At 38.8% G+C, this 19088-nt stretch overlaps 1 protein-coding gene across 10 annotated transcripts in view; it reads left to right on the top strand.

Annotated features, from left to right (window-relative positions):
- The window catches only part of Erc1 (ELKS/RAB6-interacting/CAST family member 1), a 442275-nt gene that overhangs the window by 320610 nt on the left and 102577 nt on the right, over window positions 1-19088 (top strand). For all 10 annotated transcript variants that reach the window (XM_074076350.1, XM_074076353.1, XM_074076356.1 and 7 more), the window contains one exon: window positions 18851-18995. In XM_074076350.1, coding sequence (XP_073932451.1) covers window positions 18851-18995 — 145 coding nt within the window. The remainder of the gene's footprint in view (window positions 1-18850; window positions 18996-19088) is intronic.

Below are 19088 nucleotides of genomic sequence, written 5' to 3' on the forward strand. Positions count from 1 at the left end.
CTTTGCAGTTGTCAGGGGTTCAAGGTCAGCCTCTCTGTTGCTTCACTAACCTTGGTTACTACTCGACTCCTGTGATCTGTGTACTCATTACTACAACAGTGAGTTCACCCCTTAGTGAGGGCAAAGCCTATATAAGCACAACCAGGAGATAAGAGTGAAGTAAGGAGAGCACTGGGGGTTTCTCCCAAAGCAGCATCTCTCCCTCCAGGAGGCAAGGGGATTTATTAGCGTTATAATCAGATTCTGATGAGCAAAGAAGAGTATGACTCGGCAAGTTTGGGCTAGTGCCTTGATTTTTTCCTCTGGTTCCTTATGTTGTTTTCTTACCTGGAGGGCCTTATGTGAAATGTGAAAAAAGTAACCTGCAATTTGAAGAGATGGCAGAAGTCACCTAAATAGAGTAGCAGTTTCTTCCCCCTGCCTAGCAGCTAAAATGAGAACATTGCATCCCAGCCAGCAGAAAGAAGAGACGAGCAGGGCACACTAATTGTATCACCAATAGGCTACTTTGATCAAGTGTAATTCAAAGGAAAAAAACTTACAGTGCCAGAAACAAGAACCAGCAGAAGGAAATCTCTGGAAATACCATTGTATTCAGGAATTTGTGTTCTGATCTAGTCATGAAAAACACATAGTAAGAACATTTCTTTTAAAAAATAAGAATATGGGAACTTAGGATCTGAACAAGTCTCAAAATAGTCACCTAAACAGTTTCACACTTCCTCCATTGGTGCTATGAGTCCTGAAATTGTTTGTAATCTCTTTCTTGGGAATTGCTTTCAGAAGTAGCATATATCCCAAAAAACATGTCATCCTGATTCATTGTCTTTGCACCAGACTTAGTGATAAAACTAAAATTCAGTTTAGCAAAAATAATATTTTTCATAATTCCAAATACTTAAATAATGCAATAAACTTTGAAGCCGATTTCAAAAAAGAAATTTAGCAGTACCATTAAAACAATTGTTTTTATTTTTTTATATCAAAAGGGTTTTTATAAGTTCCCAAAATGAGTTCTCTTAAAAATTTATCTTGCACCTGAAGTTAATACAGGTATTTTTCATAAAGGATGGAACTAAATAACTTTTGACAAAGAAAATACAGGATTTGAATGAACATATTTACATATTAATAATATTAAACTTTCATTAGTCCCAAAGACTCTCTAGAGTTGAGTCCACTTCCTTTGGGGGGGAGCCAGTTTAATCATAAAATACAGAAAGTGCCATATTTATTATTCACATAGACAATTGCATGTCTTTGCAAAGGCCTCCACATTTGCTGCAATCTTAGTAAAGTCAGTCTTTTTCTTGTCCACATTTGAAATTTAGAGTGGAAGCCCCCTGGACTTGTGGTCTTGTTCAGGAGTAAAGTGCTTTCCTACCATGCCTTAAGTCCTGGGTTCCATCCCCTGCACCACAAATACATTAAATAAATACATAAAGTGGGTGCCCCAGTTTTTGTTTGTTTGTTTGTTTTTAAGAAAACTTGGCTAAAGTTTTATTTAATTGGTTTTGTTTATCTGTTTGTTTATGGAAGGTTTTGTTTTCTGTTTTGTTTGGCAGTATCAGGGATTGAGTTCAGAACCTTCTTTTACTAGTGTTCTATGGCTTGAGCCACACCCCAGTCCTTTTGCTGGCAGTTAGTTTGCTTTTCAGATGGGTCTTGTGCTTTTGCCCCGCATAAAGTAGAGTGAGCATGGCAGTAACTCTAGATGTACTCCAGGCATCTCACTCCTTAGTAACTCTAAGGAGTGAGATGCCTGGAGTAGCTCCTGAAGGCTTTATTAGGGAGGTAAATGTAGACTTTAAAAAATGGGCACAGAAGATAAGTGGAGGGTACCCAAGGATAGACCAATTAAATCAAAGAGTTAATTGAGTCTCTGGCCTGAAAAAACATACACCTATTTGTAGTAAGTTAATGTGCAATTTTTAGGAATCTGAGATTCGGTGAAATGAGTTTTTGGATCCACCCTCACCTTTTCTTAATGGTAGCTCCAGACTGAAACTGTACTGAACGTCCAGATTCCACCGCTTCTTAATCTTGACCCCGCAGAGCAAAACCTTGACCTAAAAACCTAGTTTGAACGCAGATGTCACAGTCATGAACTTCAAATGAAAATCTCTCATGAAATGTTTTCATGAACATGCCTCCAAAAGGTATGGGGCATCAGGCACCTGGTGCAGCCTGTGCTCACTAAAAGCTGAGCATAGGCTGGGCGTAGCTCCAGAGCAGAGTTGTTCCTGAGCATGCACAAGCCCCTGGGTTTGATCGGCAGCACCAAAAAAAGCTGTAGTTTTGAAAGGCACTACTTATTGTTAGGAAATCAGCACAGTGTGGAAGGAGGTTTTGTGGGAAGAGTATAATGTCCAGAGCTTATTAGGAACCCTCTTTATAGCCAGTGAGCTGAATTTTAACTTAAAATATTCATGGAAAAAGAATTTGAATTTCATTTTTCCCCCCAGAACTGGAGTTTCAAATCAGAGCCTCCTGCATTCTACCACTTGAGCCACGGCCCCCCATTACAATAATTCTTAAGTTGTTGTTGTTGTTGTCATTCTTTTGTGGTGCTAATAATCAAACCCAGGGCCTCACACATGCTAGGCAAGTACTCTACCATAAAGCTATATCCCAGCCCCCAATAATTCTTAAAAGAAAGCCATTCTGTTTTTCCATGTGTTTTTTTTTTTTAGACCTTTCGTCTCCAAATTGCTTTATTCTGTTGCTAATACTTCTTCAGTGTCATTGACTTACAGTCCTGTACAAGAATAGGCACGTTTGTGTCTTTGAATATTAATCAAATATTGTAACTCCTATAGATATCACCTCTAGTTTCTTGAACTGAGTTTCAATATGATTATAAATGATATGTAACATTAAATGGTAAGAAACAAATCATTCACGGAGATGCTACATTGTACAGTATCTAGTGTATGGACATAGAAGTTATGGTCTTATATTTTTTTAACTAAACTTGATAAGGAAAGTTGTCAGGACTCCAAAGAAACTGCCATCACACTCTTCATTCCTACCAATGCTTCTCCCCTAGACCTTTCCTCATCTGCAAAGTCCCATCTCATTTTGGCTTCTCCTATCCCCTCCTTCTTAGTCCCACAATGACTAGGTAAGAACCATAGATTGCTAGAAAGCTACTTTTTTTTGTCTTTCTTTTTACCTTTTCACCACCTCCTCCTCTTCTTCTTTTTCCTCCTTTTCCTCTTCCTCCTTCTCTTCTTCATATTTTTTTAGAAGGTAGTAAAGAATAAGTGTGAAAAGACTTGGAATAGAATATAAGGTTTTTTTTTTATCTTCACAGCCATTTAAATTTGGAAACATAAAAACACATTGTACTTTAAGATATTATGCTAAGTAAAATAAACTAGGTACAAAAAGACAAATGCTGCATTGTTCCATTTATATGAAGAAATCAGAATAGTAAATTCATCGAGACAGAAAGTGAGATGGAAGTCAGGCCTGGTGGTACTTGCCAGTAATCCCAGCTACTCAGAAGATGCAGGAGAATAGTGAATTTCAGGCCAGGCCAGGCCACGCAAAGGTACTGAGCCCCTATCTCCAAACAAACAAAGGGCTAAAGGGCTGGGAGCATAGCTCAAGTGCTAGAGCACTTGCCTAGCCTGTGCAGAGCCCTGGTTCAATCCTCAGTATGGGAGGGTACAAGGGAGGGAGGGAAGGAGGGAGATTGTTGAGGACTAGGGACAGGGGAGAAAGGGGATGATTGTGTTCAGTAGGTACAGAGTTTTTGTTGGAGAAAATGAAAAGGTTGTGAGAGGGATGGTGGTGATAGTTGCACAATGTAATGCCACTTAACTACTTAAAAATGCTTAAAATGGGTCTGGGGAAACATAGCTCAATGGTAGAACTTTGCCTAGCATGTGTAAGACCTTGAGTTTCATCCTTAGCATTTTTAAAAAATGGTTAATATGGTAAATTTTATATTATCTTTATTTTGCCATGAGAAAAGTATTGTGCTTTTAGTTATCATGTTTGCTGTGTTCAAATACTTCTCATTAAAATTTTTCTGATTTTTAAATTAACTCTATAGTATACATACAATAAATATGTATATTATACATACGCTATTCACATCAGGTATACTATACATACAGTAAGATACATACATTTTAATTTTCATATATTTTTTAACCAATGGAGAAGATAGAAACTTTGTTTTTCTAACAAACATCAGGTTTTTGCCAGTCTGAGAAGCAGGCACAAGCTTTAACAGAAGTGTCAATATCACAATAAAACTAAGTTTTACAAGCTTGCCATAATCTATTGGGCTAGACATATGAACATGCTCATTTGTTCAGCAGAAATGATGGAAAATTAGGAATATTTTCCACACCACATTTTTTCCAGTCTGTTTTATTACTGAGCTATAATTACCAGCAGTTTCTGCTTTATTATGTTAGTTTTGATCCTTTTCAAGGACTTCTGGAAAATGAAAGTCTGTCCTCAATGGGATAACCTCTTCCCATTTTCTGTCAGTTTCTGTCTCACTGTAGACTCGTTCCTTTCCTGTGTTCAGGAGATAGACAAGAGACAAGCAGAAAAAGAGAAGATTCAGAAATTACACTCAGCCAAGGACTTGCTGCTATGTTGCAGGAAAGCACTTTTGGCTCAGTGCTCTATTTGGTGACATTTGAAGGTTTTTTTCCCAGCCTCCAAGCACTAGTGGTACTTCGTATTGCATTTCACTGTGTGGAAAAGCAGTTTTCACTTTCAGTCCTGCCTGTAACTCTTGAATCTGGGAGTCAGGCAGCAACATTTTATTCTTTGTTCTTTAGAAGTCATTTTCTGTGATGAAAGATTTCTATTTATATCACTAGCAGTAGCACCTTCACCTTTCATGTTCCAGAATCTTCTAATGACTCCTCTTTAACTCCAGGTCAGTCTTTCTAAAACCTTGCTTTCCTTCTCTAATGTTTTTTATGCTTTGATTTTGTTCAAAATCTAATCATTGTTTATTCAGTGTTTTTGAGTTTCTCTCTCTCTCTCTCTCTTTTAGGTTCTAGTTAGAACCTTCAAGGATTTCATAGTCTGTGTTTATTCCTTTGCTGCCATTCCAGACCACTTCTATTCAGACTCAAAGATACCTTTTCAGGATCTCTCTGTTTCCCTACAGAATCCCTCTACTCCAGTTACACACTGCGTCCTTACGCATGACATGTGCTTTTATACTTGCTTCTTTTTCTCTCCTCTTTTTTTTTTTTTTTTTTTTTTTTTTGGCAGTGCTAAGGTTTGAACTTAAGACCTTGTGCATGACAAGGCAGACACTCTACCACTCGAGCCACACCTCCAGCCCTTTTTGCTTTTTGTTAGTTTTTGAATAGGGTCTTTTGCTTATACCTCAGCTAGCCTGGACCACAGTCCTCCTACCTGTGCCTTCTGCATAGTTGGAATGACCGGTGCACACCACCATGCCTAGGCTTACTGGTTGAGAAGGGATCTCACTAACTTTTTGCCCAGGCTGGTCTCAAACCACAACCGTCTCAATCTCCACCTCCTGAGTAGCTGGGGTTACAGGTGTGTGCCAACAAGTCTGGCTCCAGAACTTTTCTTGACACTTGGAATACATTACTGAGCAAAACAAGGATCCTGACTTCATAGGACTATACTCTAGCTATGTTTTAAGTAGGACTATACTCTAGCTATGTTTTAAGTAAAGGCTTTGTGCAAACAACAAAGACTGGCAAGTAATATTAGTTTACAGAGTATAGAGAGTAACTACAGCCCTAAGTTTAAAAAAAATTATAAGTAGTTTCACCACATGCAATGCAGAAAGTCAGGAATATTTGAAAGTTCTTGGTTTTCAGAGTCATGACTCATATTCTAGAAGAAAGATATTTTTAAGTATTTTAGCATTATTCACAGTAGCTAAAAGGTGGAAGCAACCGAGTGTCTATGGGGGATAAATGAATAAACACAATGTATTGCATACATACAGTAGAAGAGGTTCTGACACATGCTGCAATGTGGAAGGACCATGAAAACACTATGCTAAGTGAAACAAGCCAGGCACAAACAGAGAGTACCCTCTGACTCCACTTACCTTAGAGTGGTCAAATTCATAGCGACAGAAAGTAGAATAGTGGTTACCAGGAACTAGGGGAGGGGAAATAGGGCATTACTGTTTATTATGGTTTCAATTTTGCCAGATTAAGAGTTTTGGAGGAGACTGGCTATACAACAGCATGAATGTGTTTAACACCACTGAGCCTTTTAAAAATGTTTAAAATACTAAATTGTGGTTTTTTTTAATTTAAAAATCTCTTTAAATGTTTTTAATTTAAAATCTCTTAAAATTTTTTCTTTTAAAATTTTAAAATTTAAAATTTTAATTTAAAATCTCAGGCAGTCCTGAGAGGAAACTTTAGAGCCATGAGTGCATATATTAAAAAGACTGAAAGACCCCAAATCAATGACCTAATGATACATCTCAAACTGCTAGAAAAACAAGAACAAGCAAATCCTAAAACAAATAGAAGGAGAGAAATAATAAAAATAAGAGCTGAAATCAACGAAATAGAAACCAAAAAAACCATACAAAGAATTAATGAAACAAAAAGTTGGTTCTTTGAAAAAATAAACAAGTTCGATAGACCCCTGGCAAACCTGACTAAAATGAGGAGAGAAAAAACCTAAATTAGTAGAATCAGGAATGCAAAATGGGAGATACCAACAGATACCATGGAAGTCCAGGAAATCATCAGAGACTACTTCGAGAACCTATATTCAAATAAATTTGAAAATCTTAAAGAAATGGACAGATTTCTAGATACATATGATTATCCAAAACTGAACCAAGAGGAAATTAATCACCTGAATAGATCTATAACACAAAATGAAATTGAAGCAGCAATCAAGAGTCTCCCCAAAAAGAAAAGTCCAGGACCTGATGGATTCTCTGCTGAATTCTATCAGACCTTTAAAGAAGAACTGATACCAACCCTCCTTAAACTGTTCCACGAAATAGAAAGGGAAGGAAAACTGCCTACCACATTTTATGAAGCAAGTATTACACTTATCCCAAAACCAGGCAAAGACACCTCCAAAAAGGAGAACTATAGGCCAATCTCCTTAATGAACATTGACACAAAAATCCTCAACAAAATAATGGCAAACCGAATTCAACAACACATCAAAAAGATTATTCACCACGACCAAGTAGGCTTCATCCCAGGAATGCAGGGGTGGTTCAACATACGAAAATCAATAAACGTAATAAACCACATTAACAGAAGCAAAGACAAAAACCACTTGATCATCTCAATAGATGCAGAAAAAGCCTTTGATAAGATCCAACATCATTTCATGATAAAAGCTCTAAGAAAACTAGGAATAGAAGGAAAGTACCTCAACATTATAACAGCTATATATGACAAACCTACAGCCAGCATTATACTTAACGGAGAAAAACTGAAACCATTCCCTCTAAAATCAGGAACCAGACAAGGATGCCCACTGTCTCCACTCCTATTCAACATAGTACTGGAATTCCTAGCCAGAGCAATTAGGCAAGAAGAAGGAATAAAAGGAATACAAATAGGTAAAGAAACTGTCAAAATATCCCTATTTGCAGGCGACATGATCCTATACCTTAAAGACCCAAAAAACTCAGAAGCTTCTAGACATCATCAATAGCTATAGCAAGGTAGCAGGATATAAAATCAACATAGAAAAATCATTAGCATTTCTATACACTAACAATGAGCAAACGGAAAAAGAATGTATGAAAACAATTCCATTTACAATAGCCTCAAAAAAAAATCAAATACCTAGGTGTAAACCTAACAAAAGATGTGAAAGACCTCTACAAGGAAAACTATACACTTCTGAAGAAAGAGATTGAGGAAGACTATAGAAAGTGGAGAGATCTCCCATGCTCATGGATTGGTAGAATCAACATAGTAAAAATGTCGATACTCCCCAAAGTAATCTACATGTTTAACGCAATTCCCATCAAAATTCCAATGACATTCATTAAAGAGATTGAAAAATCTACCGTTAAATTTATATGGAAACACAAGAGGCCACAAATAGCCAAGGCAATACTCAGTCAAAAGAACAATGCAGGAGGTATCACAATACCTGACTTCAAACTATATTACAAAGCAATAACAATAAAAACAGCATGGTACTGGCACAAAAACAGACATGAAGACCAGTGGAACAGAATAGAGGACCCAGATATGAAGCCACACAACTATAACCAACTTGTCTTTGACAAAGGAGCTAAAAATATACGATGGAGAAATAGCAGCCTCATCAACAAAAACTGCTGGGAAAACTGGTTAGCAGTCTGCAAAAAACTGAAACTAGATCCATGTATATCACACTATACCAATATTAACTCAAAATGGATCAAGGATCCTAATATCAGACCACAAACTCTAAAGTTGATACAGGAAAGAGTAGGAAATACTCTGGAGTTAGTAGGTATAGGTAAGAACTTTCTCAATGAAACCCCAGCAGCACAGCAACTAAGAGATAGCATAGATAAATGGGACCTCATAAAGCTAAAAAGCTTCTGTTCATCAAAAGAAATGGTCTCTAAACTGAAGAGAACACCCACAGAGTGGGAGAAAATATTTACCAACTATACATCAGACAAAGGACTGATAACCAGAATATATAGGGAACTTAAAAAAGTAAATTCTCCCAAAACTAATGAACCAATAAAGAAATGGGCAAGTGAACTAAACAGAACTTTCTCAAAAGAAGAAATTCAAATGGCCAAAGAACACATGAAAAAATGCTCACCATCTCTAGCAATAAAGGAAATGCAAATTAAAACCACACTAAGATTCCACCTCACCCCTGTTAGAATAGCCATCATTAGCAACACCACCAACAACAGGTGTTGGCAAGGATGTGGGGAAAAAGGAACCCTCTTACACTGTTGGTGGGAATGTAGACTAGTACAACCACTCTGGAAAAAAATTTGGAGGCTACTTAAAAAGCTAACCATTGATCTATCATTTGATCCAGCAATACCACTCTTGGGGATATACCCAAAAGACTGTGACACAGGTTACTCCAGAGGCACCTGCACACCCATGTTTATTGCGGCACTATTCACAATAGCCAAGTTATGGAGACAGCCAAGATGCCCCACCACCGACGACGAATGGATTAAGGAAATGTGGTATCTATACACAATGGAATTTTATGCAACCATGAAGAAGAACGAAATGTTATCATTTGTTGGTAAATGGATGGAATTGGAGAATATCATTCTGAGTGAGGTTAGCCTGGCCCAAAAGACTAAAAATCGTATGTTCTCCCTCATATGCGGACATTAGATCAAGGGCAAACACAACAAGGGGATTGGACTTTGAGCACATGATAAAAGCGAGAGCACATAAGGGAGGGGTGAGGATAGGTAAGACACCTAAAAAATTAGCTAGCATTTGTTGCCCTCAATGCAGAGAAACTAAAGCAGATACCTTAAAAGCACCTGAGACCAATAGGAAAAGGGGACCAGGAACTAGAGAAAAAGTTAGAACAGCAAGAGTTAACCTAGAAGGCAACACACATGCACAGGAAATTAATGTGAGTCAACTCCCTGTATAGCTATCCTTATCTCAACCAGCAAAAACCCTTGTTCCTTCCTATTATGGCTTATACTCTCTCTACAACAAAATTAGAAATAAGGGCAAAATAGTTTCTGCTGGGTATTGAGAGGGTAGAGGGGAGAGGGAGGGAGCGGAGTGGGTGGTAAGGGAGGGGGTGGAGGCAGGGGGGAGAAATGACCCAAGCCTTGTATGCACATATGAATAATAAAATAAAAATAAATAAATAAATAAATAAATAAAAATGTTTAAAATACTAAATTGTGTTTTTTTAATTTAAAATCTCTTATTAATGTGTTTCAATTTTTTTCATGTTTTCTTGACTACAATTAAAAATGAAAAGTTAAAATCAATGAGCAAAACAGTTTAAAAGGCACATAAATTCCTAGAAACATTTAAAAGTTGTAAAAGATAAGCAAACCATAGTGTACCATAGATGGGCAAACAGACCTTGCACGTGTGGGAGAATTGAAGGACATTTACAGAGCAGCTTCCTGTCAGTATCATCTAGTTGTGAAGGTGCTGACAGGGGATGGTCAACAGAGAAACTAGCAATCAGGGAGGACCCAGATCTTGAGGGAGACAACACCAAGGACATTTCCAGTAGAGAGCACAGCATAGACTTATTAAGTGAAAACAAGTAGAAGCTCTTTGACAAAGCAGATGTTGGATGATAATAAGGAAGAAGTGGGTTGAAAATTTGTAGGTGGTTCCTGAATGTTAGGGCAAACCATTTGATGTGGTAAGAGACCTGATGAAAATGACCTCAGAGAAATAGAACTGGGTTGAATGATGGGAAAAATCAGAGAAAAGGCTTTAAGGATAATATAGACAGACCCAAGAGGAAAGGGTGGTAGTGACTGTAATCTTAATTAACAGTGCAGACACAAAGAGGTGGATTTATTAAAAACTGTTAGAAAGGAAGAGCCGGCAAAAGTTGAATGTGGACCATCAAATTCTTTAAATGTTGCTAGGCCATGAACCCAGGAATTTCATGGCTGTATTTACATTGAAAGGGAAAAGTTGGTTTAGTGTTGACTATTTTTATTAAGATATTAAATAAAGGTGACTTATTGAGGACATATACAGGGATCTAAGTTTGAGAGGTTCAGGAGAGGCATTGGGAGTATATTGGTGAGCATAGCTCCCTTCCACATTTTGAGAGGTCAGGCATTTCCATCAAGTTTGCTGCAGCAGCTCACCTGCAACTGTGGTTTCCATAGAGCTTAATTGGAATAGTTACCTACCATACTTTGAAACCTCTGCAAGGGGAGTAAGAGAAGATCGTAATTAGAAGGATTTTTTTTAGGCTATGAGCTAGAAAGAATAGAAGAAATATTTAGGTAATTTACTTCACACTCTGGAAAGCAATTGGCTAACAAATAAAGAAGGCAGCAGAATCAAAGCTTTATTTAATCCATTAATAAAAGAATCTGGATTTCAGATTTAACCTGAATTGGAATAAATAAAACTATGCCTGCATGTCACAGCTGGACAGTAAAATGGCCAGAGCTACTAACCTGATTCTCAATTTCATTAGTCTTTTTCCTAATGCTGTCAGGCTTGTGGCATTTATGGAGCATGATTACGCAGTCATGCAATTTGAAGTCCCTACTTGGAGAAAGGAGGACTAGTAAACCTTGGTAAGACCCGTAATTCATGCTCCATTTTTGCTGTGCATTTCTATAAACATACATACTTAAGACTCACTATTAGATTCTTGATCATTGTCATTCCAACATTGACTACAGTCTCTTATGTACTGATGAGAGAAGGCTAATTTTGTGTTCTCAAGGATTCAGAAATTATAAAAAGATTTTGAGCTCTGTTTGCCTTTGATATTTGTCTCCAGTTTCTGAAATTTGCCCTGAAGGGAGAAGGGGACAGAGGGAAGGTGTTGCTATTTCCTAAAAGCTCAAATGCCACAGCCGAGTACTTGTAGAGACACTAAGATTCTATTAGAATGTATAGGTCAGAGGGCAGGACCAGCTTATATGACAGCAGAGACAGTGAATAGACTCCTGTAATGACATAAAATTGGTGGCCATTACTACCTATTGGTAATGCTCTGATATGACACATTAGTCATGTGCAGGGGTTACTTTGAAGTTTCTTGTCCACATTGTAAAACTGAGGGAAAGACACAAACAGAACAGGGGAGGTAATTGAAAAGCACTGAAGTTTTTACTTTGCTCTGGGCTTGTAGCATACATATATTACTTTTCACATCTTAGGTGCTGGTGTTACTCTCTTGGGGCTCAAGAGGAATAGTCAGTGCTATTTTTTTTGTGTGTGTATAGTCTTAGGACAAGCTACTAGTCAATTGTTAAACCTCTATTGAGGTCCAATTTCTTGCCAGGCACGTATAGCTCACACCTGTAAATCCTAGCTACTTGGGAGGCTGACATTGGGAGGATCAAGGCTCAAGGGCAGCCCTGGCAAATAGTTCAAGGGACCCCATCTCCAAAATAACCATAGGAAAATGGACTGGAGGTGTGGCTCAAGAGATAAAGCATGCCTTCTTTGCAAGCATGAAACCTTTAACTCAGGTTGAACACCTCAGTGTTGCACACATAAATACACACATACCCACATCCACACACAAAGGTCCAATTTCTTTAAAATAGTCCTATCTGAATTAGAATAGGTGACTTATAGATCTCACACCTTTGACTCATTAAAAAGAAATAGCTAGCCAGGCATTGATGGCTCATGCCTGTAATCCTCGCTACTCAGGAGATAGAGATCAGGAGGATCAAGGTTCTAAGCCAGCCCCTGGCAAACAATTTGCAAAACCCTATCTCGAAACTAGTCAACACAAAACAGAACTGGTAGAGTGGCTGGTAGAGTTGCTAGGCAGGCACTCTTACACTTGAGCCACTCTGCCAGCAGGGCTTGTTTTACACTTGTAAAACAAGCGCTCTATGCTTGAGCCATCCTCCAGTCCATTTTGGTCTGGTTATTTTGGACATGGAGTCTCACAAACTATTGTCCAGTCTGGCCTCAAAACTCAATCCTCCCAATCTCAGCCTCCCAAGTAGCTAGGATTATGGGCATGAACCACTGGTGCCCAACTTTATTTTTCCATTCTGAATTCCATTCCCTCTAAAAATCAGAGTGTTCTTAACAGAAGTTTTGAGTTTTAGCTGGTTGTGCCACATGTTCATTATCCCAGCACTCAGGAAGTGGAAGCAGGAGAATCATGATCCAGAGCTACATAGCAGGCTTGAGGCCAGCCAGGGCTACACAGTAAGATCCTGTCCCCAAAAACAAAAGGAAAAGATCCAGGCACTGGTGCTCATTCCTGTAATCCAGCTATTCAGGAGGGTCTTGGTTTGAAGCCAGACCAGGCAAAATAGATTGCAAGACCCTCTCTTGAAAAAAATCCTTCACAAAAAAGGGCTGGTGGAGTGGTTCAAGATGTAGGTCCTGAGTTCAAACACCAGCACCACAGAAGAAAGAAAGAAAAGATTTTAAGTTTAGACACTTTTTTGTTTGTTTGATGTACTGAGGTTTGAACTCAGGGCCTCCCACTTGCTAGGCAAGTGTTCCTGCCCTGAGTTTAAACACTTTTGCGTATACTGTGTTAACACTTAACCACGTAAGTTCAACTATACCATAGGGTTGTTTCTATCAGATATTAGAGAAAAAACAATTTTTTTGTTTGTGTTATTATCCATATGTGCATACAAGGCTTGGGTCATTTCTCCCCCCTGCCCCCACCCCCTCCCTTACCACCCACTCCGCCCCCTCCCTCTCCTCCCTACCCCCTCAATACCCAGTAGAAACTATTTTGCCCTTATCTCTAATTTTGTTGAAGAGAGAGTATAGGCAATAATAGGAAGGAACAAGTGTTCCTGGTTGAGATAAGGACAGCTAACAGGGAGTTGACTCACATTAATTTCTTGTACGTGTGTGTTGCCTTCTAGGTTAATTCTTGTTGATCTAACTTTTTCTCTAGTTCCTGGTCCCCTTTTCCTGTTGGTCTCAGGTGCTTTTGAGGTATCTGCTTTAGTTTCTCTGCATTGAGGGCAACAAATGCTAGCTAATTTTTTAGGTGTCTTACCTATCCTCACCCCTCTCTTGTGTGCTCCCGCTTTTATCATGTGCTCAAAGTCCAATCCCCTTGTTGTGTTTGCCCTTGATCTAATGTCCGCATATGAGGGAGAACATACGATTTTTGGTCTTTTGGGCCAGGCTAACCTCACTCAGAACGATATTCTCCAATTCCATCCATTTACCAACGAATGATAACATTTCGTTCTTCCTCATGGTTGCATAAAATTCCATTGTGTATAGATACCACATTTTCTTAATCCATTCGTAGGTGGTTGGCATCTTGGCTGTTTCCATAACTTGGCTATTGTGAATAGTGCTGCAATAAACATGGGTGTGCAGGTGCCTCTGGAGTAACCTGTGTCACAGTCTTTAAACGGTAGATCAATGTTTAGCTTTTTAAGTAGCCTCCAAATTTTTTTCCAGAGTGGTTGTACTAGTTTACATTCCCACCAACAGTGTAAGAGGGTTCCTTTTTCCCCACATCCTCGCCAACACCTGTTGTTGGTGGTGTTGCTAATGATGGCTATTCTAACAGGGGTGAGGTGGAATCTTAGTGTGGTTTTAATTTGCATTTCCTTTATTGCTAGAGATGGTGAGCATTTTTTTCATGTGTTTTTTGGCCATTTGAATTTCTTCTTTTGAGAAAGTTCTGTTTAGTTCACTTGCCCATTTCTTTATTGGTTCATTAGTTTTGGGAGAATTTGGTTTTTTAAGTTAACAATTTTTTCCCCAAGAGTTATTTCTGTCACTGTTTACAAGCTACCATATACTTGCCTGTCTTCCAAAATGTTTGCAAAAGGTCGTTTCCCCCAATAAAGTTATCAGGTGAGGCCCATTTTGCCCCCCTGTGCAGGATGCCTGTCACTAAAGGGAGAAGTTTTACAAAATAGAGTTTATTCATGAGGCATTGAAACGAGACATCAGGCGCTCCAAATCTCAAATCCACCTCTCCAGGATAGGGCTGGGGGTATGGGACAAAGTGAAGTAATGGGCAGTCTGCACATTAAGCTCAAGTTCCAAGGCTCTTCAGAGGACACGCATACAAAACAGCAGGAGTGTTCTCTGGGGTAGAGTTTGAGGTCTTCTGACATCATAAGGCACTTGCACAGGCCCAGCTAACATGTCAGTAGTTTCAACTGGGTTTCAGAAAAACAACTGAGACAACTATTACCATTGCGACCATGTTACAGAGGTGTTATATATAGCAAAGATAGCAGGAGTAGATTGGTTGGCTCTGTGACCTCAAAACTTGTGATTGAAGCAAGTGAAGGTAAAGGATTTATTCAGTTTTTTCCTGGGTATCAATAGTATCCATATCAAACTTATCCAAACCGTAACCGAGAGAACAGTATTCTTTTTTTTTTTTTTTTTTTTTTTCATTTTTCTTTTATTATTCATATGTGCATACAAGGCTTGGTTTATTTCTCCCCCCTGCCCCCACCCCCTCCCTTACCACCCACTCCACCCCCTCCCGCTCCCCCCCTCAATACCCAGCAGAAACTATTTTGCCCTTATCTCTAATTTTGTTGTAGAGAGAGTATAAGCAATAATAGGAAGGAACAAGGGGTTTTGCTGGTTGAGATAAGGATAGCTATACAGGGCATTGACTCACATTGATTTCCTGTGCGTGGGTGTTACCTTCTAGGTTAATTCTTTTTGATCTAACCTTTTCTCTAGTTCCTGGTCCCCTTTTCCTATTGGCCTCAGTTGCTTTAAGGTATCTGCTTTAGTTTCTCTGCATTAAGGGCAACAAATGCTAGCTAGTTTTTTAGGTGTCTTACCTATCCTCACCCCTCCCTTGTGTGTTCTCACTTTTATCATGTGCTCATAGTCCAATCCCCTTGTTGTGTTTGCCCTTGATCTAATGTCCACATATGAGGGAGAACATACGATTTTTGGTCTTTTGAGCCAGGCTAACCTCACTCAGAATGATGGAGAGAACAGTATTCTTTCCAACCCTTTCCAAAAGTAAAAGAATACTTAAAAGGTAACATGCCCTTAAGAGATACTGACATTACCCAGAATTTATATGATTATGTGTGTAACTGGTATTCTAGGCCAGAGGCCCAGCTCCAGGGGTTCTAACATGTCAGGCATGACCACTCACCCCAATATGCCAAATAAAGAGAGAGTAGTGGTGACAAATAGAGAAAAGAAATTTACTACATGGCATGAGCACACTACAGGAAGAGACAAAGTAGCCATTTCAACCCATCTCCAATGTATAGATATGAGTGCTAGGTTTAAATAGAGAAGAACTGGGGCAGGTAGAGGTATGCATAATTAAACCGTGCCAGGCATTGTATGACCTAGTTGGTAATTATCTCAGTTCTGGTTCTGAAGAAGGTGTTATTCCTGTCATGACTTGAGGGGAGCAATCTGATTCCCATGAGATGATTACTCCTGTTCCAGCGTGCACCCTCATTTTTGTAGATAATTGTCCTGTGAGACTGTACTGTTCCTGTCCTTGGTGGTAGTTTTGGTCCCTTGTCATAAAGATGTTATTGATTTGTGCAATCCTTCCTGGAACCCAAGGTGACTGTAGAAGAGAGACACTCAAAGTAAAGAAGATAGATGCAGAGTAGAAGCAGGGATGCCAAGCTTTTACACTGCTAAGTACCTGTTACATACATGAAATGCATAATCAAAACACTTTACTTAAGTGGCATGTGCCTGTAGTATTAACTACTTGGGAGGCTAAGGCGAGAGAATCAGGACAGCCTGAGCAACATGAGGCCCCATCACAAAAAAACATATTCTTCTGAATGTAATTTGCCCTTTTTTTAGACACTTATACATGTAAATGTCAATCTCAAGAGTATAATTTCAAATGGAAGGACAGAAGTATGATCATCTGTTAGGGAAGTGTGAGAGCACGAGAGCCATGGAATGGGAGCAGGGGTTGATACTGTACAGTGCACCATAAGTCCTCAGTAAAAGATAAATCACATCAGGGGCATGATAAAATTTCTACTTGAATAACATAAAATGACTTCTCATTATGTAGATTATTAAAACATCATTATTCCAAAGGCTCATACTCCAGTGGCATGTCCTTTATATTTTTGAAATTTAAAATCTAAATTGTCACCGTTATATCATATTACGATTTGGGAATATGACATTTGCCCAAGAGATTAACTGTACCATACTAGCTGGCAAGCATACTATTTATGAAAGAATTTGGAGTTCAGTCAAGCTGGCCCAACAGTATAGAATGTTTTCACTGTTTCATATTATACTTTCCTTAAGCACAAAATAGAACTCAAATCTGTTCGCCTTTATATTTCACATTCAGAAAAGTGCTGATGACTCAGCCTAGTGACATAGAGTAGTTTATGTTTCATTCACCTTTTGCTATTTGCCCACTAAGTATGCGATTCTGACTGTTGGTGCACAGAAGTTATTGAGAAACGAAGCTTCTCGTTCCAGCGTTTCATGTCCTAGAAGGGAACAGATGACAGCAGTCAACAGGAAACTGCATAGTTAGACCATCTTGAACTCCTTCACCTTTAAGCTCGTTTCACCACTTAACATATTTTTTTAAAGTGGTCAGTGGATATATTTAGACTGTCATTATTCCTTTCCTGCTGACTAGACCCTGATGGTGAAAGCCATCTGCTATTTCTTAGAGTCGCATAGTGTGGAGACAGTGGAAAGTGATACTGGGATCCATGAGGATATTCTCTTTCAACAGCAAAGACAAGTTACACAGATCTTCATTTCCATAATATAAACTGATCTGTACTTCCATTGGTTAGCACTGCTTGTTCAGAATTCAGCACACCATCCAGAATAAAGAATATCTCTTAGAATATTCAGATGATACTTTTCCAGTTGGTTTAACTAAACCTCTTCCATATGACTGCTATTGAAGCTTAATTGTCTTAACAAATAACAGAAGCAAAGTTAAACTTGGGCAGTGCATTCTCAGATTCAGCATTTCCTCAGGTCAAAAGCTCAGGCCACTTGTATAGTTCCTGAGGATCAAATCTGTCTTCTCACAAGAAAGATGGGCTACTAAAAAATACATCTTGGACTGTGAAACCAATTATTCTCCAAGTTCATTCTGATTGTTTTGTAAATTTCTTATGTCCACCTCCCTACTCACCTACCTTTTCCTTCTGGACATGAACCAGTAAGTTAGCCAAACCACTAGGAATCTGTAAAGTTTAAGTATTTCAAAGTGTACAGACCATTGCCAATAAAGTCACAACTCTAAAATTATTTGCATTAATGAGATAAAATAACCTATGTTCAGTATGGCTGTATTTCTAAATTTACTGAAGTTTAGAAATTATTGTATGCCGTGAACATGAAGATGATGTGTTCAATGTCAGCTTCCAGTGCCTGGAAGCTACAGTTACTTATCATAAAGAATGAAGCAGATAAGTGACAGGGTTATTCTTACCAAGCATAAGAAAGTCACTAACTTTGTTTACTTTCAAGTTTGCAACTATAGGAACGATTTTTTAAAAATTACCTAAACAGTGAAATAGTAAGTTGTTACTGTTGGACGTGGGTGTGTAGCCTAGAGTAGAGTAGCGTAGTGTGTGTGTAGAGTGCTTACCTAGTGTACATGGAGTCCTGGGTTTTGGTTGGGATTGAGGTTTGAACTCAGGGCTTTGCATTTGCAAAGTAGGTGCTCCACTGTTTGAGCCACATCTCTAGTCTAGGGTCCTGGGTTTGATTCCCACTGCTTCCCAGCACTGCAAAATTTTTTTTAAATTTGTGATCAGAATAAGTTTCCATGTACAGTACAGTACTGTGAACTACAGGGAGAATGTAGTACAGCACAGGCTAGCTCTTACCCATCTTTCATAATAGAGACATTATGCCTCCCACCTGACCCATTGCCCTTGTCCCCATTCCCTGGCAACCACTCTTCTAGCTTGATTCCATGAGTTTGACTAATTACAATACCTCATGTAGGTCAAACTATGCAGTGTGTTGTCTTTCTTTGATCAACATATTTTATCTAACATTGTGTAGGAATTCCTTATTAAGGTAAAGACATTTAGAGGGAGAAAAACCTGAATGGGTTCCCTACTGCACCATTTACTCCAGGTATAAACTTGGGCAAGCTGTATAAAATCTAAGCTTCAGGTTTCATCACCCTTCAAATTAGGTCATAGTAACTTAAAGAATTGTTATGAGAGTTAAATTAGAGTGTTGTCATTTTCCTTCTTTTGCAGACAAGAAGCTCTGCTGGCTGCCATTAGTGAAAAAGATGCCAATATAGCTCTTTTGGAGCTTTCATCCTCAAAGAAAAAGACCCAGGAGGAAGTGGCTGCGTTAAAACGGGAGAAGGATCGCCTGGTGCAGCAGCTCAAACAACAGGTATTGGTAATTCCAGGGCACGCCCATCCCCACATGCCTCTGCCAGTGTCCGTGTTAGGACCTCATGTTTCATGTTAGAAATCTGGAATGGTA

The sequence above is a fragment of the Castor canadensis genome, chromosome 6, assembly GCF_047511655.1.
Source record: "Castor canadensis chromosome 6, mCasCan1.hap1v2, whole genome shotgun sequence".
Lineage (NCBI taxonomy): Eukaryota > Metazoa > Chordata > Mammalia > Rodentia > Castoridae > Castor > Castor canadensis.